General features: G+C 37.2%; 3 protein-coding genes across 4 annotated transcripts in view; 1 reads left to right on the top strand and 2 right to left on the bottom strand.

The window, feature by feature from the left end:
• The window catches only part of ATP7A (ATPase copper transporting alpha), a 148,504-nt gene extending 145,077 nt beyond the window's left edge, over nt 1–3,427 (bottom strand). For both annotated transcript variants that reach the window (XM_074324184.1, XM_019716367.2), the window contains exon 1: nt 3,226–3,427. The gene's annotated coding sequence lies outside the window, so the exon portion shown is untranslated. The remainder of the gene's footprint in view (nt 1–3,225) is intronic.
• Nucleotides 3,428–6,738: 3,311 nt separating this feature from the next.
• COX7B (cytochrome c oxidase subunit 7B) lies at nt 6,739–11,357 on the bottom strand. The gene is made up of 3 exons (XM_019716371.2): nt 11,204–11,357; nt 8,206–8,330; nt 6,739–6,940 (listed from the first exon to the last, which is right to left on the bottom strand). Exons 1-3 carry the CDS (start codon nt 11,241–11,243, stop codon nt 6,863–6,865), a joined length of 243 nt encoding a protein of 80 aa, XP_019571930.1. The 5' UTR covers nt 11,244–11,357; the 3' UTR covers nt 6,739–6,862.
• A 4,491-nt stretch (nt 11,358–15,848) lies between these two features.
• The window catches only part of MAGT1 (magnesium transporter 1), a 50,287-nt gene continuing 40,822 nt past the window's right edge, over nt 15,849–25,313 (top strand). Inside the window, exon 1 of the mRNA XM_019716370.2 lies at nt 15,849–16,006. Within this exon, the coding sequence (XP_019571929.2) occupies nt 15,905–16,006 (102 nt within the window). The 5' untranslated portion in view covers nt 15,849–15,904. The remainder of the gene's footprint in view (nt 16,007–25,313) is intronic.

The following is a 25,313-nucleotide window of genomic DNA, read 5'->3' as shown; positions in this document are numbered from 1 at the left end:
TCATCACCAAGAAAATTAGAAAACTTCTTTTTTCCTACCATTGTAAGTGTAAGTCAACAAAGGAGATTATACTTGGAACTATATAACTAAGGTCTCTGTAAGCTTTTCTGTTAGCTCAAGGATCAGCTCTTAAGTATCCTCACGACAGTAGAGGTCAGATACAAATTTATTCTAAATAGTCCTGAGAATTTTTTTAGAGGGTCCTCCACTGTGGAATTCTTTCTGTCTATTCTTATATCTCTGTTGACAGTTTTTCAGGTCTTAACAGAAGCACTCTTAATGTTCTCCTATCCAGAGTGGCAGGTAGTGTGCTTCAGGTGAACACTCATGAAGCAGAAACCATTTTCTTCATTATTCCAAAAACTATACAGTGCTCTGCAAACTCTCAGGTGGGAGTAGGGGAGGGAAGTAATCCCAGTATTATTGCCTCCCTATCTACTTTGGTTGGGACATCAAATGCACAACCCAGACCAGCATCAGTTAGAACAGCATAAAACAAAACTTTAATTTTCACAGATCAACTCAGGTAAATGGCCAGGTTAAAACAATTTCCCTAAGATGTTAAATAACCCACGTGTTTCAATTAGTAAATTGTTAACATGCACTTCTGATTATAGGTCTGGAAAGATGGACTTCTACACTAGAGAATTATAAAGTGAAAACAGGTTAAAAAATTAAATACTTGAGCTGTATAATTATAAATGTGGACAGAAAACATGGGACAAAATGAAACCAATTGGTTCAATATGGGGATATTTTATAGTCGTTTCCTTCAAGAAAAGTATCTGTGAAAACTGATGTAATCTACCAATATAGCACACATTTGAGCCCACAAAGATGAGTAAATCACTTAAATTTTCTAACAGTGATGGAGAAACTAGAAACATTTATGAAACCAGAAATATCCTACCCTTTAACTTTAACGAAAAACATTCTAAAAGTTTTGTGATAACTTTTCCTGTCATTCTAGCTCAGCAAGTAAACATGTTATATCACATTAAATCAACCTGAAGACAGATTGGTAAGTGAAAAAACATGATTGCTGGGATGGTAAATTGAACTGAATAGGTCTGACTGTTGCCTGTCTCTCCTGTCTGCCTCCCCGCTCCCTGCTCCCTGCCCCCATCTCGATTTATGTCCTAAGAAAATCACTGTTTAAAAACAAAACTCTGTGAAACATTTAAATGCTGTACTGCCCTTTAACAAAGACGAATAGAGAAAATTTTGAGACAAAACTCACAGATATTATTCTCATCTATGCCACTGCCTGTATCACCACAGACTACTCCCTCCTCACAATTTATTTTACCATCAAATGAAGTTATTTTCACCCATTGGGATGTCAAAACTCTTGATTAAAGTTTGCCAAGTATTTTTAAATACATACACATAAAATCATTTATAACAAGGATTTATAAAAAAGGAATGTATTGCCTCAGAACCCTCACAGAAATAAAGATTGTAGTGTGGTAGTTGGGGGTTATTTTTGCGTCTCTCTGTCTCTCTCGTTTTCAAACAAATTTTACTGCTTCTGTATGCATTTTTCAAAGAAAAACAACCTTCTGCATTAGAGACAAGAGATGTTCACCTATTTTCTGGAGGGATTAGTGTTTAATCTAACACTACCTAGAGGCCACAAATCAAGAGCTTTCTAAGACTATGATGGGAAAATAATAGTTTCTACCAGGTTAAGCAGACCAGCAGAAAAATCAATTTGAAGGAGAAAAAGAAATGCAAAAATTCCTTGGGGAAAACCTGGAAAAGCTTCTGGCTTTAGACAATGTTGTTCTTCATTCCCAGCAATTTAAATAATGATTCCAAATTATATTTTGACACACCACTCAATAAGCATTAAAGTATATACAGCAAGCTTTACATCTTTCTCTTCTAGATAGGAGCTTACATTAGAATTCAATATCGTACATTAATTGTAGTTTTTGTCATTTCATGACTTTTTCTCTATATAAGTTTTTTTATTGGCTGGAGGGTAGTTGGATATTGTTGTAAGCTTATCAGTTTTGTATTCTATATATATTTTTTCTTTTAACCAGTAAAATCTTGGAAGATGTGGCTGTGTTAGAATGTGACGTACAATGTGTTGTTGGATATCCTGCATCTTTCTAGTCCCCAGGCCTTTGCTCACATTATTTCTTCTACCTGGACTGCCCTACTCTACAAAGCTAAATCCTATCCATTTTTCAATGCCCAGTTCATATGCTCTCTTCCCTGCAAGTCATAACACTTTCTGTTTCTAATACACAATATTAGTGAGATTAAAAGGGTGCATCAGTCTTTCCTAATACATTGAGACCCTCCTCTACAAGAAAACCCTCTCATCTCATGACTGTAGACACAAGAAAGTTTGAACGATAAAAAAATAGTATCTCAGTTCAAAATATCCTTTAAAAAGGATGAGATAAGCAGCCTAGTTATTTGATCAGTGGGGCTGCTAGAACCCACTGTATTCATAACTGAACTCAACTAACTGGAATACACACTCTTTTGATGCCAAGGACTCTAGCCTATTCCTTGTGGGTGCCCTCTACCACTTCCCATACCTCAGTATCCCCTAATTCAATGTTCTGCACACATTTTAAGTCTCAATACAAAACCATAGTACTGTAGGTGAAGAGGCTGTAATTAAAACAAAGATGAGATGCTGAAAAATATTGACCTGTGAAACGGTAAGAGTTGTCAGTGCTTAATATAACCTCACCGTCTACAACAAAAAGTGACAAAGATAAAGATGCCACAGGGTGCAACAAGGATGGCGAGTAACTTTACTAGGAAAGGGGCAGAATAAACAAAACGAAATAGAAACAAGAGCTTTCTCTCGGTTTAGCTTATGCTCCCAGACCGAGAGAAGCAGCAAAATAATTTGTTGTATTATTTCATTAATAATGGTGATCAGTCTACGTGACTTCCAATACCGGGCACAGACCTGTACCTTCAATTAATTAGGCAATAACATAGGCCATGGATGATCAAGACACTTCCCCAGGAGGGTACAAGAAAGTGACACAGGTCCAGACCTAATCTCCCCATCTCTAACCTCTGTAAAGGGAGGTAAAACATGAGTGTTGTAAATACTGGAGTTGTGAAGAAGTGAGTTTGGAGACTGCCCCAGATTAGAATGACCTTCTCGCCACACTCGGTAGTATAGACTGACAGTACAGAACACCTCTCCAGTAGAAGGGGACGACGGGAAGCCTATACAGGACTTACCTGGTTTTTCTGTCCTACGGTTAAACCTTTGGAGCTACGCAGCCCGTGGCAGCGACAAATCCACCCGCGCGGGCTCCAATCTTACAAACCGAAAGAGGTCATAGAAGTGGCGGTGGCTGTAGCTGCGCGGGTGGTGGTGATGGTGGCGGTGGCGGAGGCGGCGGCGGCGGCAACTCCTCCCTCCGCTGCTTCTCTTCCTTCAACCCCCCCCCACCGCCCCTGGGCGGGCCGCTTTTACCCCTCCCTCCCTCCCTCCCTCCCTCCCTCCCTCCACTTCCGGGTGATGCCAGACCGGAAGTAGGGCTGGCGAGGCGGAGAGAGGGACGAGTCACGTGAATGAGAACGCGAGAACTGCAGTCAAGCTTCTCCCACCCCTTGGTGTCCCCTGGCTGACGCGTAGCCTTGGGAGGAAGTCTTTCTTTTTGGTGCTGCAGAGCCGCCTTCCCTCAACTCGACAAAACCGAAACAAAACCAAATCCCTTGGTGCTGCAGAGCCGCCTTCCCCTAGCTCACCAAAACCGAAACAAAACAAAAACCCCACCCAAACCTGTGTCATCTGTAGATTCCTAATCTCCAGCCAAGAAGTACCACAGAGCTCCTTGTAAATCATCTTCGCCATAGTTGTCTTTCCCAGCGTGAAATTAATGTAATTCTGTTAGACTATAGCGTTTAACTCCAGATGTAAATGCCAGAACTGCGAGCTTGCCTTCATCCCTCCACTGAAAAATGATCTCCAAAAAAATTTAATTCATAAATGATACATGTATTTAATTAATGCTTTTAAATTCATAATCTTTATGTGAGTGTGTTGGAGTTAGGGCATATGTGTGTATATATATATTCAGATTTATTCACGGAAGGTGGAGTATAGCATAAGGAAGATAGTCAATTGTAACAACTGTATAAGATGTCAGAGGGGTAGTAGCTTGGGAGAGGGAGGTTATCACTGTGAGGGGTGTAAATGTCTATTATGTTGCTTTGTACACCTGAAGCTAATAAATTTTGCTTTTAATACTAGCAATAGTTTGATGTTAACTTTAGTGGTGATCATTTGTAATACACCGTGTTTCCCCGAAAATAAGACCTAACCGGAAAATAAGCCCTGGCATGATTTTTCAGGCTGACATCCCCTGAACATAAGCCCTAATGCGTCTTTTGGAGCAAAACTTAATATAAGACCGAGCCTTATTTTCAGGAAAACACATTATATTGGAAGATGCCATCTAGGACTTTCATAGCTAGAGGTCAATGCTTGCCTTTAAAGGAGAGGATGACTCTCTTGTTAGATGCTAATGCAGCTGGTGACTTTAACTTGAAACCAATGCTCATTTACCATTTGAAAATCTTAGGACCTTTAAGAATTATACAAAATCCACTAGGCCTGTGCGCTCTCTGAATGGGACAAAGCCTGGACAGCATACCTGTTTACAACATGGCTTACTGAATATCTTAAGCCCATGTCGTTGCTCAGATCAAAAAGATTTTCAAAATATTACTGCTTAGTAATGGAGATGTACAAGGTTAATAGTTTTCATGCCTGCTGTAGCCCATGGATGAAGGAGTAATTTCGACTTTGAAGTCTTATTTAAGAAACAAATTTTGTAAGGCTCTGTCTGCCATAGATAGTGATTCCTCTGATGGTTCTGGGCAGCCAATTGAAAACCTTCTGGGAAGGATTCACCATTCTAGATGCCATTAAGAACATTCGTGATTCATAGAAGAGGTAAAAATATCAGCATAACAGGAGTTTGGAAAAAGTTTATTCCATCCCTCATGGATGATTTTGAGAAGATTCAAGACTTCAGTGGAGGAAGTACGTGCACATTTGGTGGAAATAGCAAGAGAACTAGAATTAAAAGTGGAGCCTGAAGATATGCCTGAATTGCTGCAATCTCGTAACATTTTAATGGATGAGGAGTTGCTTCTTACAGATGAGCAAAGAAAGGGGTTTCTTGAGATCTTTGTTGTGATATTAGCTTTATTGTGGTGTGGAACTCAATACCTCCAAGGTATGCCTGTATTTCATGTAATAAGTAAAAAAATTTCAAACGTTTTAAGTATAAATCCTTATCTACATCAGGTAAATTTGGAGATCCCTATGAGCCACTTAACTGCTAATAGTATCACATAAATGAATTTTAGAAATCTCTAATTTAGCTAATATAGATAGAATACTCGACTAAGTCAGGGGATCTTACAATCAAAACGGCTACTAGTGGAAAAGCGGGCAGGTACAGCAGGGACAAAGAGATGATTTATGTCTGAGGCTGGACAGAGCTGGACAACACGCGATTTAATCTTGTTAGTCAGAATGGCATTAAAACATCGGCATTGTTTATTTCTGGAATTTTCCATTTAATATTTTTGGACCATTGGGTAACTGAAAGTGCTGATAAGTGGGGACAGCTATATTGGACAGATGATTGGATTATGAGCTTCTAGTTTCTTTCATTTCTGAGCTACTTTAATTCTGCTGTATGCTGTGGTTGTGGTCACAAAATTGCCGGTGTAAGCAATAAAATAAAATAAAAACATTTGCTGAGTAAAAAAAAAAAATACTCGACTAAAATTCCATTTTCTGCTTCCTTGAGCTCCATCAACAAACTACTACATGAGGCTTACTTTATAGCCTTTGACCAAGGAAGTAATAAAGCATATGGCGTAGATATCACGTTTTCTTCAGTTAATGTCTTACATATAAAATACAATGTCAGTCATACTGAAATCAGAATAATCCACAAATCCAAAGGGAAGTTGGTATAATTACAGAAAGTCACTAGCAGAGGTCACTGATTATAGATACGTGAAAAACTGTATTTGACAGGTCCTTTCATTAATATCATCATAAACATCACAAATAAATATGCTGAAAAATCTAAAGGTCTAATTAAGATAAATGTGCCAAGGGAACCAAGGGGCTAGCTAGTCTTCAGACATCCTATGAATATATTTGATAGGACCACTCTTACCTTAGGTCTGATGGCACCCTAAATTCTCTTGGCAGGGGTAAAAATGACTTAATAATGTCAATTCCAAATACAAAAATAAATGGGAGGTAGAAAGTAGTAGGCATAACCAAGATCTGAATTTTAGCTCAAAGATGACCTAAAATAACTGTGATCAGTTATTCATGAACTATAATTTCAGCCTACTAAAAAGTCGACTTCCAGGTGTGAGCCAAATTCTCTTTTCACACTACCTCATACTGAAAAGCTATTTGGGGCAGCCGGATGACTCAGTTGGTTAGGGTGTGAGCTCTTAACAGAGTTGCTGGTTCAATTCCCACATGAGCCAGTGAGCTGCGCCCTCCACAACTAGATTGAAAATGACGACTTGACTTGGAGCTGATGGGTCCTGGAAAAACACACTGTTCCCCAATATTCCCCAATTTTTTTTTTTAAAAAAAGCTATTTAAAAAGTTTTATGGTGTGTAGATTTTAAGATTAACACAAAGGTTAAATAAATGAAAAGTGATCAAGCTTGGTTTCATTCACAAAAGAAACAAACCTACAATGAAGGTTTCAAATGCACTTTATTTCTTCAATCATGCCATATTTTAATGGCTACATAGTGCTTTCACTTGGCATCAATTATGAGTTGGTTTTGAAACAATTCAGTATTATGCCAATTGGGATGATTACTGATCTCGCCATTCCTTTGGGGTGACTCTGCCAACAGGGGACAGGTTCCATTCTATTCCAATTTGTGTTGCTGTCTGTAAGAATTAAAATGCTGTCAGTTATGTATGTTTAAACCAGAGTCCGATCTCCCTTAAAGACTATTTCTTAAAAGCGACAAAGGTATTCTGCTCTATAGGTTAAAAACACACAAACTCACCTGGGATATAGAGCCCTCCATGTCAGCAAACCTAATTACTATCCTAATTCTCAGAGCAATGCTGTTCAATATAATTTCCCAAGATGAAGGAAATGTTCTACCGGCACTGGGCAATACAGTAGCCACTAGCCACATATGGTTATTGGGCAACAGAAATGTAGCTAGTACAACTGAAGAACTGAATTTCTCATTTTATTTAATTAACTCAAGTTTACATTTCACATTTTTATACTATCTCCTCAAAATGTTGCTTCACTCAACCACAACTACCTAAATACTGCCAAAGAGTACTTTTGTAATACCCCTTCATGAATGAGCACTTCACCTCCAAAAGTGCCCAGATTATACATTTGTTCAACATCTGTTTACTCTTCTGATTAAGTCACACACTTATTTTAATAGTATATCTGATTTCAGGAACCAAAAATAAAGTGTCTTTGTTTATTAAGGCAAGGGTTAATTCATATCTTTTAAAATCAATTTATGTATTTATTATAACATCAAGACTCCTACTTTTAACCAGCAAGTAGTGACAAGTAGATTATTAAATGCAAGATGCAAAGAAAAACCCACTAAATTATTGAAAGGAAGCTACAAAGTAGCTCATCCTTCAGAATTGTTGTACTCAGCTCTGAGAACAGAATTTAGAAGAAAAACTAATCAAATGAAGGAAAGTGACCCAAAATGGAGAAAACCCTGGAAACGATGTAACACAAATGATTGACAGAACTAAGGATGCTTATTTAATCTGAAAGAGAAGATCCAGGATACATAGCAATTTTCTAACATCTAATGGTTGATACATGGAAATGGGATCAGAATTTCTGTGTTGCAATGGAATGATGGGTAGAATATAGAGGCAGATTTTAACACAACATATGATCCTTTTAAACAGCTATACAACATGGAAAGGGCTACCTTGTGATCTAGTACACAACTTGTTATTGGAAATGTTACGAACAGATGATGGATGAATGCTAAATGCTGAAAGAAATTCCTGCACTGAGTGGGTGATTATATTACAAAATCTCTCAAGTCCCTCCTAACTAGAAATGTACACCACCATGTAAAAACATTTTAAATACATGAGCTAAATGGGAATAAAAAAATCTAAACCAGAAATTATCAATCAATAGTACTTACATATGTCCATGTAGCAACACAGAAAGTGACTCCACTAGCTAAAACAGCATTACCATATTTGTCATGGAAATCAGGTGTCCGTTTCTGGTGAATCTGCCTTGCCATTGTTTGCTGAATACTTCGAGCTTAAAGAAAAAAATATATATATGGAAGCATATTCAAGAATTATCAGAAAAAATAACATATGTAATTGATATTGCCAATCCTGAAAGCCAACGAAGTTAACTTTTACAGTACTATGCAGTTCAATAAAATGTTAAAAAAAAAAACCATATTGTAGCTAAAAGTATCATACTTTGAAAGGCAACAAAAATTAGATGAATTGACAGATGGTTAGATCCATAATAAAACAAATATAGCAAAATGTTAATTGTAGAATCTATGTGGTGGATACGTAGATTTTCATACAATTATTCCAACTTTTCTGTATGTCTGAAAGTTTTCGTAATAAAATGTTGGGGGGAGGTAAAGAACAGGTGATGTCAGTAACATTCACTACAAATTGGTATTTGTATAACCTCCTATTCATTAATTTCAGTATTTATGACCTAAATTTTCACTATTTACTTAGCAGTGATCAACAACTTACAACATAAAGGGTAAATAAACTCAAAATAAACTTCAAATTAAAGCACAGTAAATGTTTATGACCTTAAAATTACAAAACAGAAACCCTCCAAATACTAATCTTGACTTTTAAAAAAATTACTAATCACAACGCTAAAAGAAATGGGGTATGTGAAAAGGTGTAAGACACAGACCCTGTCGTCAGGTACCTTCCAGTCTAGAGGATATCAGACATGTAGGCAAATCACTATACTACAAGGAAGTAGAATGCTAGCTAAGCACTTTGAATAGCAGGTAGGATTTGGTTTTGTAGATGTGAGAAAGGGGAATCTGAAAAAATGCAGAGAGAAAAATCCCAGTGTACTAGAAAACGAATTTCATTTGGTTCAAGGACAGGGTGTATAGATAATAGGGGGTAAAACTAGAAAGGATCATGAAGGGCCACTTTTTTTGGTAGAGGTAAAGGTTTTTGAGCAGAATGACATTAAAACTGCTTTTACTATTATTTTAGTAGAGTTTTCAAACTGCCTCTGGAGGCACTTAGGAGGGCTTGGGAAAGAGCAAAGACTGGAAAATGCGTATTTCCAGCTGTTGTTTTTTCTTTTATATTTTCCATTTTTATTATTTTTATCTTTTATTTTTCAATTACAGTTGACATTCAATATTATATTATTTTCAGGTATAAAGCATAGTGGTTAGACATTTATATAATTTACAAAGTATTCTCCTCCAGAAGTCTAGAACCCACCTGACACCATACATAGTTATTATATTATTGACTATATTCCCTATGCAACACTTTACATCCCCATGACTATTCTGTAACTGCCAATTTGTATTTCTTAATCCCTTCACCTATCCCCCCAACACTCACCCCATCTGGCAACTATCAGTTTGTTCTCCGTATCTGAGTCTATTTCTGTTTCGTTTGTTCGTTCCAGCTGTTTTTTTAATTTCCCTCCAATCTAGGTAACAGATCCTTATTGTTTTAGGGCCTCAAAAAGGTACTGAAGTATGTACTAATGGAAAGCATATTAATGAAACAGCTATCTCACCCATTCACTGGCATTTAAGAATATAATTACATTCTTAAGTGCCAGTGAATGGGCGAGATTGCTCTATGATACAACGTGCTATATGACACAATGTGCTATTTCAGGACAGTTATTTGCCCATTAATGGTTTCTTCTCTTAAGGCAGTCCTTAAGTTTTTTTCACCTTTGGGATGAACAGATTTACAAACATTTCATAATATATTCTGCTCTAGAGCAGTTAAAGAGTTTGTGAATTCCCCATTGAAAAACAAAACAAAAACAGGAAAAAAACAAAACCTTTTCTGAGTTACAACAAGGCCCTACCTGCTCAAAGGACAAAGAAATTAAGATTACCAAACAATTCTGAAACATCTCAACACTCAGGTCACTCAAGTAGATTTCTTCAGATCTCTCCTCTGTGACAAGAAATGGTTTAGTTACTACCTATTGGTAATCTCATATAATCCTCAAGATATCTATGAGGTAGGTTTTATTTACTAACCTCCTATTTTAAAAAGGAGGAAAATGAGGTTCAAAGAGGTTAAATAATTTCCTCCTATGTTAAAGAGTTAAAAGAGGAGGCTTTGGGATTACAAGAAAACAGTCAAAAAACAGTCACGCAAGTATTTTTTTGTTTTTGTCAAAGCTGCTTTGAGTGTTCAGAATACAATCTAGTAATACCACCAATTACTCTGTAAACTAAAAATAAGATAGCTAAAGAAACTAAATGATAATTGCTTATGGTCACTTTCATTGTCAAAAAAAAAAAAAATACTGTTCACTTTACTCAAGGTCACCTAGAGTGCAAATCAAGCATGGAAACGATTTTTCTCTTTCCAATCTAGTGCATTCTCAATGCTGGTCTCAAAATGTTCCTGTACCTGCCTAACTTAGATAAGAAAAAAAGTGACCACAGTTGCTTTCGGGGCAACTAATAACCAACAAATAGCATAAAAGCTGCAGGGCTACCATTTAGGTTGTCTCCCAGCGATGAAACCAGATGAAGAGCTAGATTTAGTTTCCTTCCGTTACGATTACAGGAATTGGAGAGAAGACTCTTCTATTTTGGGTAAATGCATCCCCAAAGCTGAAATTAACGAAATTACTTAATAAGAGGTGTCCACCAAGCGTGTTCTTCCCTGAAATCGTTAGGTTAATGAATTTAAAAAGCAGGAGTAGCCTATGACTCCGGTAACGGAGAGCTGTGAGCCGCAACAGAAACACTGGATAATTAAGCTAATGCTAAGGACATTTTCCCAATTGCTTGGGGCAAGGTGGGAGACTAAGCATTTAGAATTAGAAGGTCGGGATGCAAGTGGAGAGAAGGGACACGAGCGACCACGAGGACAAATGTATAAAAGGCAGTTGGAAATTATTTGCGCACAATTTTTGCTCACCTGGGAGACGACTTAATGCATTTTTGGCCAAGGGAAACATCGCGAAGCCGAAGTCTGAAGATAGAACTGCGGCAGATGCAGCTTCTGGTTTGTTCAACTTCGCGTCAAATACCCTTGCAAACAGCCTTGAAAAACAAAATGGCTTTGGGCAGGGCTCTTTAATGAGATTAATGAAATCTCGCGAGTCCTGAACAACCAATAGAAATCGTAACCTTCTTTACAGCACGGAAGGATAAGGCTTTTTGGGAAATGTAGTTTCAAGCTTTATACATGATGTATCATGATATTTTACTGAAGAATCATACACACACACACACACACACACACACACACACACACACACACTTTGAAGCTAGATTTAGGGCTCTGTAGAGACGCTCTATTGTGTATGCTTGATGTTTCCTGGTAATTAGATTCAGTTTATGTACTTCTGACAGGAATACTATGTAATTGATGTGTTCTTAGGGCATCTTATCAGGAAGCAGATAATATTAGATTGCCCCCCCCAAAAAAAAATGTTAGATTGACCCATTACTGATAATTCCAACTTTAATCATTGGATAGGAGTATCCTCCAAGTTCCTTCATTATAAAGTTACTGTTTTTCCCCTTGTAATTAATAAATAATGTGAAGAATACATTGAGACTATGTAAATATCCTTCATCAAATTTTCACCCACTAGTTTTTGTACCCATTGATGATTTTTGCCTAAATAAATTACTAGCTTGAAAATTGCAAAATAGTGATTTTCTAACTCTATCATTCCTTCTATATTTAATAGATGTTCTACTGTGTGGAGGAATTTTATCTTCTGCCCTATTTATTTCTTCATTATCAGTGTGGATTCAATGTTATAATCCATTACCATCAGGATTTATTTTAATGAACAACATTACGAGATGTAGTCAGTTGGAGTCCCTTTTACAGCTGTCTTTTTTTGACATGTCTCCATTATTTTTTTAGTATGTTTTTACTTTTGACACAATATGTTCGAGGCTCATTTTGTCCTTTCCCTTCCTCAGCACTGGAATCAGCCATTTCTTTAAGGAGCCCTAAGTCCTTTTAGGGATGGGATTTAGTGAGCTAGATTTGGCACTAGGTGTGTTCATTGATATTGAAGTGCTATTGCTTCTAGTCCTAGTGAATAGAGCTAGGAATATATGTTATGAAAGTTTATACTAATACCTCCAATTCCAGTCCAACCCCCCAAAATTCTTCTTTACTTTCTGTCATTTCATATTTGTAGCTCCCTTTTTTCAGTGAGAATCCTGGTTCTCAGCAACATCAATGTTTTGTTTTTTTTTAATACAAATTTTATTGGGGGAATATTGGGGGACAGTGTGTTTCTCCAGGGACCATCAGCTCCAAGTAGTTGTCCTTCAATCTAGTTGTGGATGGCGCAGCTCAGCTCCGAGTCCAGTCGCCGTTTTCAATCTTTAGTTGCAGGGGGCACAGCCCACCATCCCATGTGGGAATTGAACCAGCAACCTTGTTGAGAGCTTGCGTTCTAACCAACTGAGCCATCGGCCCGCCCTCCAGAAGCTCAACTGCAGCTCGTTGTCTTCAATCTATTTGTGAAGGGCACAGCTCACTGGCCCATGTGGGATGCAAACCGGCAGCCCTGTTGTTCAGAGCTCCCGCTCTAACCAACTGTGCCATCTGGCCACTCAACAACAATGTTTTTACATATTGTATTACACAGAATATTATTCTCAGAATTGCTGTACTCATATGAGTATGAAAAATTAACATACTTAGTAGAGTTCAAGATTTGCTTGTAGTTATTTTTTTCTCTAGAATCATGGTATATAATCAAAGTAGTGTGTTGACATGTTATTCAGATTAGTTTTTTGTTGTTGTGTAGTGTGGCTGTTTCTCATTTGAAATTGAGTTAGGCTCCTTTTTATCTGTTTGTGTATGATTTAAGTTGTTTTACCTTTCTTATTGATTGATTTATAAAGTTTAAAATTTATTTTTTAAATTGTGGTAAAATATACTTGACATTAAATTTACCATTTTAGCCATTTTAAAGTGTATAGTTCAGTGACATTAAGTACATTCACGTTGTTGTGCAACCATCACCACCATCCTTTTCCGGAACTTTTTTCATCTTACAAAACTAAATGATTTGCTTTTATATTTTGATTACTTAAAAATATTAACGTTGGGGTGGCTGGTAATCTCAGTTGGTTAGAGCATGGTACTAAAAACACCGAGGTTGCCGGTTCGATCCCCGCATGGGCAACTGTGAGCTGTGCTCTCCTAAAATAAATAAATGAATAAATGAATAAATAAATAAATAAATAAAAATAACACTGTCATCCCAGTAAACTTTAATTTTAAAAGTATCAACATATCCAAAACTCAAAACTATGCAAACTGGTGTAGAGAAGTGTCATTCCCTCCCGTAACTCTTCTACTTCATTTCCTCCACCTCCTCTAGGTAACCAATATCATTAGTTTCTCATTTAAACTTTGTTTCCCTTTGCAAAAAATGGGCAAATATGTATATATTTTCTTCCTCTTGTATTATACCCAAATGTAGCATAATATGTATATTCCTTTGCTTTTTTTTTCACTAAACAAGTCTTGAAAATCTATATCATTTACACAACTCTTCCTCACTCCTTTTTTTTCACAGCTTTGAAATACTCTATGGTGTTTATGTACCATAGTATACTCAATCAGTCTGCTATATTTGAATATTTAGGTAGTTCTGAGAATATTTCAAATACAAATAGTGCTGAAATGAATAACTTCGTGCACCTGTATTTTCTTATTGGAGTATATTGCTAGAAGTGGGGTTGCTGGGTCAAAAGGTAAATGTGCATGTAGTTTTTTAGATATTGTCAGATTACCCTCTATAGTTGTTGTACCACTTTGCATTTCCACCAGCAATGTGTAAGTGTGCCTGTTTACCTACAGCCTTGATGGCAGCATTTATTGAATTTTTGCCAACATGAAAAGTCAGATTTCTCTGTGTACTTTAAAAATTTAGCTGAATTTTTATTTAATTTACAGGCAGTAAAATTCACTTTTTTTGGTATACAGTTCTGTTAGTTTTGACAAATGCATATAGTCTGTAACCATCCCAATGATTAAGGACAGAACGGTTCCATCACCACAGAAATCTTCTGTGGCCCCTTTGTAGTCAACCTCTCTTTCCACCTTCGGCCCCTAATAGCCACTGATCTATTCTCTGTCCGTTTGAGTTTGCCTTTTCCAGAATATCATATAAATGGAATCATACAGCATGTCTCATTGTACTTTTATTTTGTATTTTTCTTATTATGAGTGTCTGGAAATGTTTTTAATTTTTTTCGTATCTCTAGATCACATCTCTTCACTTCAGAACAAGCTATTTTCACTTTTATACATATTTCCTTCTCTCGCCAACATGATGATTTTTCTCCGTGTGCATGTGTTTCCCAGCAGGGCCTAAAAGAGTAGTTATGATATTCCACATCATCAAAATAAGTATAAATTATGGGCAACTTATTTTATTTTGTTTTTTTCCTCTTGAATACATTATTCTCTGTTAAAATCATCCCAGTTTTTTTTCTCAACTTTTATTTATTTCAGTGTGTTTTTTCAGGACCCATCAGCTCCAAGTCAAGTAGTTGTTTCAATCTAGTTGTGGAGGGCGCAGCTCACAGTGGCCCATGTGGGGATCAAACCAACAACCTTGTTAAGAGCACCACGCTCTAACGAACTGAGGTAACCTGCCTGCCACTGTCCCAGTTTTAAAACCCACTATGATAAATGGAACGGGACCAAATACATGGAAACTTCTTTAGCTTTATAGGATTTTTATTATTTTTTTTAGATAGGGTAATTGGATGTTTAATGAAAACTGTGACACAAAAACTTTAAAAAGACAGTAGTGCTTCCTTACAACCTTAGTTTTGCACCCATTTCCCCCAAACAAAATAATACAAATGAAAAAGACGTTTGATGTGTATAACCTGAAATTTAAGTCCTTGTTGGTAACATAATAAATCAAGAAGTTTAACTTTAAAAATGTCATGAACTAAAAACTCTAAAAAAACAACTGTGATGTCCGCTTTGTTCAGCTTACATGGCAGTTCCTGGAACACAGTAAGTATTCAACAAGCTCTTGTTTATTTACTTTTTAAAATCTCCCTCAGTGATATTAAATACATTTGTTGCTTTCCCAGTTTTAAAAATTATTTTGATTTGAAACACTTTGGCGGCAGCATGAGGAAATAAGTTACTTCCTATCAATCACGTGGCTAAATCCAATTTTTCTAGACTATTACACGAAGGAAGCGGATTTCAAAGACGTCTAAGTCTCCGGTAAAAAATATTCAGTTCTATCTACCTTAAGCCATCTTGGATTTTGAAAAGCCGCAAAGCTTCACAACTGCGCACGCGCGCGTTTGAAAAGCCGCGAAGCGCACACTCTTTACGTAAATGAAAGAGGCGAGCCATCGTCCTTAGCGGACCAATGAAAAACCTCCAGATTATCCTTTTTCTATTGGCTAACAGAGACCAATTAGAAGTTAACCGTCTTTTAGCGGGTGTCTCTCAGTAGAGCGCCGTGACGTAATGTGAGGGGTAGGCCGGTAGGGCTGAGCTAGACCAATGAGGAGGGAATAGGGGCTGGTTTGCCTGTTCTCACGCCCAACCCAGAGACCCAGCCCCAGGAAAGTTTCGTTTCTGGGAGGGAGAGGAGAGAACATGGCAGCGCGTTGGTGGTTGTTGTGTGCTTCTGCAACTATGGCGGTGGCGCTGCTGTTCATTTATGGGGTTCCCACCGCCTCTGCTCAAAGAAAGAAGGAGGTGAGGACGCTGTTTCCAGCAACATGGGTTTTTCCCAATTAGTGGGGCTTGAGAGGGTCTAGTCTCTCCTTCCCGACCCCCTTTCCCGTCCGGTTCTGTGTCTTTGGTGCCTCCAATTCCGTCATTTTTGGAGTTGTAGGATTTACGAGAAAAGGAACTAACTTCTCGGGATGTAGAGTCTGAGAGAGTGGGGTCGGGTAGGGGACAACCTGGCTTCTATAGGCCTGTGCGTGTACGAGTTTCGACACTTTTAGTGTGGGCCCCATCAGGTGGTGGGGGAAGTTCGACTTTAGGTCTAGCGGGTAGAATATCTGAGTCTTTCCACTGTCAGTAGATGTAACTCCCTTATAGACGTATAAAAGCATTTTAATGCATTTTCACTTAAGAAACGTGAGAAGTAAACTGAAGAGTGAAACTATGCCGGGTTTATTACATTCTCCAAATAATTGATTCAAGGCAATTTACCGCAGTGGAAGCTCTTAAACCATTTTCAATCATTTACCAAATATGCGTGCCAAGCATTGTTGTAGGAGCTTAGTAGTCAAAAGTGAACAAAACTAAAATCCTTCCTTGTGGAATTTACTGGCTTTGGCAAATGGAAGAGATACATTATTCTTTATTCACCATTAATAATCCATACAGAGGAATTTTAACATTGTGTTTTGAAACACTTGTGCCTTCGAGCCATATGCTCATAGAGCTTTAAAGATTACTAGCAATTATTTATGCTCTCTAGTTTTGTAGATGAGGAAAACCGAGTCCTAAGCTTACACAGTGAACTGTTGCAGAACAAGGACTAAAACCTTAGGTCAGTCAGTCTTACGCTACTTCTTGTACATTTATTTCTGTGCTGCCTCTAGTACTCAGTACCTGAGCACACACTTTTAAAATACCATTTAAGCATCTCAGATACTTGTCAACTTGAGTTGAATTTAAAGAAAACCCATCTTCTCTATTTCTGAATATTTGAACTATCCCATAAGAAGAAAACCAAGCTATCAAATTAAAACTAATTACTTTTTAGATTGGCAAAAAGTAAAATAAAAAAATATACAATTTTTAAAGGTATGGTAAAGTGAGCAGGCTCATATACTGGAACTAGAAATTGATGTGCTTTTTTAGGAGGCTTCTAAGCCATTTTTATGTGGAAAACAAGATGTAGAGCAATAGGTAATTTTATATTCTAGATGCCTTTTATGTTTAAAAAATGCTATATGTATGTATAGTAAAACCTTTGGAAGAATACATAAAAATCTTTGGGTACTTGGGATTGTTCATTAGAGAAGCACTTTCACTTTTTACCTGATATACTGGTATTGTCTGAATTTCTACAGTGACTGCTTTTTTTAATAAAGTGAAGATTTAAAAAAACATTATTTCTACTAGTTCTGTTATATTTATTCATTTAATATCTCTCTGAACTAGAAGCAGAATAGCAGGGGATATATTATTTTAAAAAGGAATCAGCAAAGAATTATATACTTTAAAATAGTTAACATGGTGGATTTTGTATTATGTGAATTTTATCTCAAAAATTTTTTGAAAAAGGAATCAGATTCTAATTCCCTTTCCATCATGCCCACTGTTCACACCCTTACCACTCTCACAAATCTATAGCAATAATTGCCTAACTGGTCCTCCTTGAACACATCCTTCATAGTGTTGCCAGAGATGAAAATGAAAATCTGAAACATGAAAATCTGAAAACCATTCCCCTATTTTGCAAAGTGCAAAAGGGCTTCTATAGCCTGTCCATGGTTTGGTTCTTCCAATCTCATTTCAGTCCCAGCTCCTCCCTGTACAAGTCATACTAAATTACCTGCCTTCCTTGATCTTCTATATTCTTGCTTCTGTACTTGCTGGAATTCTGCTGGAGTGTCTCCCTTCTCTCTCTCTCACCCCACCCCTCACTCACCTGAGTGAGAGTTCCTTCTCTTCAGGTCTTAACTTAAACATTACCTTTTTCCTCAACTGAAGTTTTCTGGTTCCCCCAGGTAACTTGAATTGAATTCAGCACATTGTATTGTTATTGTTTATATGCCACTCTTTGCCGTTAGACTTTAAACATGAATACAGACCCTTTTAAAGTTAATTTTTCTTTCCCTTGCACACAGCAATGTCTGTCAAAAAGGTCCTCAGTAAACATAGAATTAATTAGTTAACTATGTGTATGTAGAATCATGAATCTGTTCTTTGACTTGAAGGTTTGTTTAGGTTTCACAACCTAAAATTGGATTTTCTCATCAGTAAACAAGGAATTAATATAGTCTGGTAAAGATGTTTTAGTTTTTACCTCTTTCCCCTCTGAGGATGTTTTAGGCTGTTTGAAAAAAAGATTAACGTGATACTACTTAGAGACAGTTTTAAAATATAGGTGTTCTTTTGCAGAAAACTTAGTTCTTTTGGTCAGTTTTTGAAAATATTATTTTAAAAAATCCCAGGTCTATCCACCATAGTCAATTTGGCATTAAATAGAGGGTAATGTCTGATCTTATAATCTAAGTATTTTTAAAAAGACACCTCTCCTAAATGAACATAATTTAAAATCACTCAAGTTACTCATATGTAGTTATCAGTTGTTACATGGAATGCTATCCTACTTATCTGATTATTTACACTTGCAGCAGTATTTTCACTGGAACTTTGACTTATACTGTAATATTTATTTAATGCCTTTTACATGTCAAGCATTGTGGTTTACGTGCATTATCTATAATCCTCCAAGTAACTCTGCAAAGTAAGTATTAGCCCCTTTGAAAGATGAGGGAACTGACGCTGTACAAGAGAGATGCTGGGGGCTTGTCCGAAGCACAGCTCTAGAGGCTGAGCTAGGATTCCATTGCTGGTCTGACTCCAAAGCCTTTGCTTTCTGTGAGGCACAAAGACTTGTTTTATTTTATGGTAAATTATTTCCTCCCTGGGATGGAGGGGAAGTTGCTTGTCCTTGCATCTAGTGTTGTTTTAGGGAGGCAACATGATAAAAATGAAAAAGCGTGGTCTTTGATAAAATTATCCATATTTCCTTTTTTTGTATTAAAATTTATTGGGGTGACAATGATTATTAAAATTACATAGGTTTCTAGTGTACAGTTCTGTAATACGTCATCTATATATCAATTATATATGTTTTATATATATATAAAATCTATATATCCATATTTCTTAATCTACTTCTGGGACTCGAATAGAGATATATGAAATATGGAAAAGTTGAATTCACAAAGCTTACTGAAGCATAATAAAAATGTTCATAATAATGGTAGGATAGTTTTTTTCACCCCTTTTCTCAGTTTTCCAAAAAAATTTATAAAATTTTAAAGAGCACTTATGTTAATGCAACTCAAGTAATCTTTAGCAAGTTACTCTGAGTCTCATTTCCCTTATCAGTAGAATTGGAAAATGCCTATTTATTTGAATATTATGAAAATTAAATGAGATGTAGGTTGTAAAGTGCCTAATGCAGTACCTAGCATGTAGAAGACATTAGATGAAGATTAGAGAGTAAAATGTGTTTCTCTGCAGTAGTAAAATGTTTTATCAATTGATCTTTTTGTAGTGGTTTTATGAGGATTATTTAGAAAATAGAATTACCTGCACATTTTGACAAGGCAGTCTATTGAAAAGTTCTACGTTCTCTGATATTATTTTGAGAACTGACACACGAAAGTGTCACACATGCAAAACCCCTGCAATTCTTTAGAAAATATCTTGTTACTAAAAACCAAAGGCTTAGCAGCTGAAAAACAAAGAAATTGAGACACCATCCCCCAAATAAAACATCAAGAAGGAACAATGGTATATTTGAGCCCTGTCCAGCAAGTAGGTGAATTGAGAATGGAGCAAATGGCATTTAAGAATTAAAAATGCTCTTTTCTCTGTTCACTGTCTGTCTTCTTTGGTCATTATTTGTCAATTATGTTTCCAGATCTTTTCAGTCTCACTCGTAATTTAAGGGTGGAGTTGGAAATTTATTGCTTAATCAGGAAATTTATCTTACTAACATCTAAAGACTAGTGGATGATTTGGAAAACTAAAAATATCAAGAATTTTTATGAATTAAACACTGATGGTCTAGAACAGAACTATAATCAAATAACTTTTGGGGGAAAGGGAGGTGCATTTTAGAGGAATTCAGACTGGTGATGCTTAGCTTTATTCTAAAATTCGAGAGAAATCTTAACGGCTGGATCATATTTTAGTTTTAAATGATAATGGATTCCTAAATGCTATTTTGATGAGTGATATTCAGTGCCAGTAGGAGAATTTGTTAAAGTTTAATCTACCGTGTTTCCCCGAAAGTAAGACCTAGCCGGACCATCTGCTCTAATGCGTCTTTTGGAGCAAAAATTAATACAAGACCTGGTCTTATTTTACTATAATACAAGACCTGATTGAATAGAATATAATATAATACCAGGCCTCATATTAATTTTTGCTCCAAAAGACGCATTAGAGCTGATGGTCTGGCTAGGTCTTATTTTCGGGGAAACATGGTACTTTGCTAAAGCTAATTGAGATAAATATTATGGAAGCAGATAGAATGAAAATGAACTGTTACCTCCCTGCCCTGTTTTGGCCCCTCTTAATCCCTTGCAGTCCTAAAATTTTCATCATACTTGATTATTACTAACAGGATTAGAGATATTAATTGACTTCCTGTTAGTGGGATTATTGTGTGGCCATATTAATTAAAATGTTTCAAGAGAAGAGGACTTTAAGCTTCATTAACTTTCTCTCTTGATAACCATTATATACATATATATATATATATATATTTTAAAGATTTTATTAAAATATAGTTAATATACAATATTATATTAATTTTCGGTACACACCATAGTTATTCAACATTTATATACGTAAAGAAGTGATCACCATGATAAGTCTGGCAACCATCTGACACCGTACCATGCTATCACAACATTATTGACTAGGTTCCGTTCCCTACGATACACATTTTATCCCCATGACTTATTTGTTTTATACCTGGATATTTGAACCTCTTATTTCTTTTCACCCTCTTCTCCCCATTTTAAATTTTTCAATTAGTTGGTATTCAGTATTACCAACTAATTCATTGTTAATTTCAGGTATACAGCATAGTGGTTAGTCATTTGTATAATTTCAGAAGCAATACCCCTGACTAGTACCCACCTGGCACTATACATAGTTATTACTATATCATTGATTATATTCTCTGTGCTTTACTTTATAGCCCCATGATGAATTTGTAACTATATAATATATATAGTTACAATTCAATTTGTGCTTCTGAATCCCTTCACCTTTTTCACCCTACCCCCTATTCCCTCCCATGTACTACCTCAGCAAAGCTGGTACCTATCTGACACCATTCAATAGTTATTACAGTAGTATTGACTATATTCCTTATGCTGTACCCTACATCCCCATGACTACTTTGTAACAACCAATTTGTACTTCTGAATTCCTTCCCTTTTTTGACCCGTCCCTCAACAACTCTCCCATATGGCAACCATCAAAATGTTCTCTGTATGAGTTTTTTGTTTTGTTTTGTTTGTTTATTTTGTTCTTTGGATTCCACATATAAGCGAAATCACATTGCATCTGTCTTTTCTCTGGCTGACACATTCCTCTCAGCACAATACCCTCCAGGTCCATCCATGCCACTGCAGATGGCAAGAACCCATTCTCTTCAATGACTCAGCAATATTCCATTGTATATAGCAGTATGTACCACATCGTCTTTATCCATTCACCCATCAATTGACACCCAGGCTGCCTCCACATCTTGTTTATTGTAAACAATGCTGCAATGAACATATGGATACCCACATCCCCTTGAAGTAGCGGTTTGGGTTTCTTTGGATAAATACCCAGAAGTGGGATTACTGGGTCCTTTGTCTCTTGTTATAGCGTTTGTTTTAAAGTCTATTTTGTCTGGTATAAGTATTGCTACCCCAGATTTTTTTGTTTGTTTCAATTTTCATGAAATGTCTTTTTCCATTCCTTTATTTTCAGTTGGTGTGTGTCCTTTGATCTGAAGTGAGTCTCCTGTAGGCAGCATATGTAAGGGTCTTGTTTTCATATACATTCAGCCACACTCTCTTTTGATTGGAGCATTTAATCCATTTACATTTAAAGTAATTGTTGATAGATATGTACTGGTAATCCCCGTATAACACGGGTATTAGGTTCCTTAAAAAAATGCCTTGTTATGCGAATCCATGTTATATTAAACAAAGAACTAATACAAAACAGGGGGTTAGGTTCCAAAAATTAAAAAAAAAGCATACTATTATATTTTTATAATTAAGAGAAATATCTTTATTAAAGCAATTTTCACCATTAAATAATACTTTTGTATTAAATATGTATTAAATAACGTTTTCTTTGTCATCACTATTAAGCACCATTAACCGAGGGCATTTTCTTTTTGACAAGATATCTTCATCCTCTGAACTTAATATTCCACAAAAAAATTGGATTTAAAATTCTCATAAATTTTAAAATTCTGTAGACAAATCTGATACAACATCCATGCTCGAATGAAAATTTTCAAATGAGATGTCTTTTGCTCTTGAAAACTCTTACTGTGATCCATGTTGTTTGGGGATTTCCCTAATTTTGAATGAGATATTGTTTGCTCTTAAAAGCTCTTTTTACACTCTGTATTGTTTGGGGATTTCTCTAATTCTCAGACTATGTTAGAGTGAAAAGGTGTTCTAGGGTGCTGTGTTGTACGAGGGTTTTCCTCAATTCTTGAACCATGTTAGAGCAAAACCGTGTTATAGAAGTACCATGTTATATGGGGGTTACCTGTAGTTATTGTCATGTTATTATTTGTATTTTTTTGAAAATTGACTATTTGATGATAGAGATATTTTTATCAAAGTTGTCAGTGTGATCAACACAAATGTTTCTTTTCTTTAATTTTCTTGAATTTAAATTTATTGGGGTGACAATGGTTAGTAAAATTACATAGGTTTCAAGTGTCCAATTTTATAAACACACAAGTTATTCATATTACTGATCTTTTGTTTTTTTGTCTTAAAGAAGTCCCTCTGAGATTCCTTGTAGTACTTGTTTGGTGATGATGAACTCCTTTAGCTTTTTCTTGTCTGAGAAGCTCTTTATCTGTACTTTGATTTTAAATGATAGCTTTGCTGGGTAGAGTAATCTTGGTTGTTGGTCCTTGCTTTTTATCACTTTGAATGTTCCATGCCGATCCCTTCTGGCTTGCAAAGTTTCTGTTGAGAAATCAGCTAACAGTCTTATGGGAGCTCTTTTGTAGGTAACTAATTGCTTTTCTCTTGCTGCTTTTAAGATTCTCTCTGTCTTTAATGTTTTGGTATTTTAATTATGATGTGTTTTGGTGTGTGCCTCTTTGAGTTGTCTTCTTTGGGACTCTGTGCTTCGTGGGCTTGTATATCTATTTCCTTCACCAGGTTAGGGAAGTTTTCCGTGGTTATTTCTTCAAATAGGTTTTCAATTCCTTGCACTCTCTCTTCTTCTGGTACCCTTATGATGTGAATGTTAGTATGGTTGATAGTGTCCCAGAGGCCCCTTAAACTCTCCTCGTTGTTTTTTTTTTATTCATTTTGCTCTTCTGATTGGGTGTTTTCTGCTATCTTCTAAATTGCTGATTTGATTCTCTGCTTCATCTACTGTTGATTCCTTCTAATGTAGTCTTCATTTCAGTTATTGTATTCTTCATTTCTGACTGGTTCTTTTTTATGTTTTCTATCTCCATTTTAGTGTTTCCTATCTCTTTGCTGAAGTTCTCTCTGAGATGATTGAACATCCCTGAGATCACTGAACACTCGTTCAAAACAACCAGTGTTTTGAAGTCTGCATCTGCTAGATTGCTTGTCTCCATTTTGTTTAATTCTTTTTCTGGAGCTTTGTTCTTTTATTTGGGACATGTTTCTTTGTCTCCCCATTTTGGCTGCCTCCCTGTGTTTGTTTCTATGTATTAGGTAGTACTGTTATGCTTCCTGGTTTTAGTAGAGTAGCCTTATGTAGTATGGATCCTTTGGGGCCCAGTGGCACAGTCTCCCTGGTCACCAGAGCCAGTTGTTCCAGGTGTGTCCCTTGTGTGGGTTGTGTATGTCCTCCTGGTGTAATTGAGCCTTGTTTGCTGTTTACATGTGAATGGGAGGGATTGACTCTCAGGCTGATTGGTTGTGTGGACTGGCTGTTACTACAGTGGAAGAGCTGTTGTGCAGAGGCTGACTCTACAGAGCGGAGTTCACTTTAGCAGGTCTCTGGTGCCTGCCTAGTCTGCCCTTTTTGTTTGTTGTTTTTGGAGGCGGGTGTGTGAAGGTCCGGCTGGGTCCAAAGCCGGCCACCGGGAGTGCCAGCTCTGGGGCTTCCTGGGAGGAACCCCACTGCAGGTGAAGTTCAGCCCCAGCCTGTGCCCTGCTCAGTACCACCTTGCATAAGCCATGAAGCAATCTGCAGATGGCTGCCAACCACGCTGTGCTTGGAGGTACCTCGAGAGGCCAAGCTGCAAGCAAGGTTGGCTGTAGCCTACGGCTGGGCTTAGGGCTGATCCGCCAGAGGTACAGGACATGCCAAGGCCACGTGTTGCTTACTTGGGTTTTGTGAACCTTTGAGAGGTTTTAGGAAAGTCCACAGTATGAGCCAAGACAGGCCTTTTGAATGGAAAAGCCACTGAAAGTGGCTTGGGTGGGCTCGAAAGTTGGATGGGACGTGGTCTCAGTGAATCACCAGGTGAGGCAATCCATGTTAACCAGGTTGAGGGAGACTCAGCCACACGCCGAGTATGCATGATGGGAAAGGTGAGGGCTCAATAAAGAAACAGTAGTTTACATCAACGTCTTGGTCCAGGAGAAAACTGACCCCTGCAGCCCTGGCCCTGAAGCCAAAAAACTCAGTTTCTCCCCATGTGTTCGTGTGGTGCCTTTTGAGCTGCTACCCCAGCACTAGAGCTCAGAGCGAGTGAGTCCGTCAGCTGGTCAGTGAGTAAGTCCATGCATGGGCTCTTTAAGAGGAGTCCCTAGGACTCTAGCCACCTTCCATCTCACTCAGCCACAATCTCCACTGGTTTAAACAGCCAGAAGTTATGATGGCTTCTCACTGGCACTGGAACCCTGGGCTTGGGAGCCTGGTGTGGGTCTGGGACCCCTTCCGTCTCTGGAGGGGACCTCCATAGCCGAGCTATACCTCCCAATTTTTAATGGTCCCATGCGGGTGTGGGGCCAGGCCGTTCTGTGTCTCTGCCCCTCCTACCAGTCTCGAGGTGGTTTCTTCTCTGTGTCCTTAGTTGTAGGGCTTCGGTTGAGCATGACTTCATGCAGTTCTC

This window comes from Rhinolophus sinicus, chromosome X, assembly GCF_036562045.2.
Source record: "Rhinolophus sinicus isolate RSC01 chromosome X, ASM3656204v1, whole genome shotgun sequence".
Taxonomy (NCBI): domain Eukaryota; kingdom Metazoa; phylum Chordata; class Mammalia; order Chiroptera; family Rhinolophidae; genus Rhinolophus; species Rhinolophus sinicus.
Note: the sequence above shows the minus strand (reverse complement) of the source record. Positions and strands in the feature narration are given on the sequence as shown.

Bases quoted from the DNA above. Each gene is read 5' to 3' on its own strand.
- COX7B (XM_019716371.2), bottom strand. From the start codon at position 11,243: ATGTTTCCCTTGGCCAAAAATGCATTAAGTCGTCTCCCAG. The intron at 8,331-11,203 runs GTGAGCAAAAAT...TTTTTCTTTAAG, and splicing joins TGCATTAAGTCGTCTCCCAG to CTCGAAGTATTCAGCAAACA. The intron at 6,941-8,205 runs GTAAGTACTATT...TAATTCTTACAG, and splicing joins GTGTTGCTACATGGACATAT to ACAGCAACACAAATTGGAAT.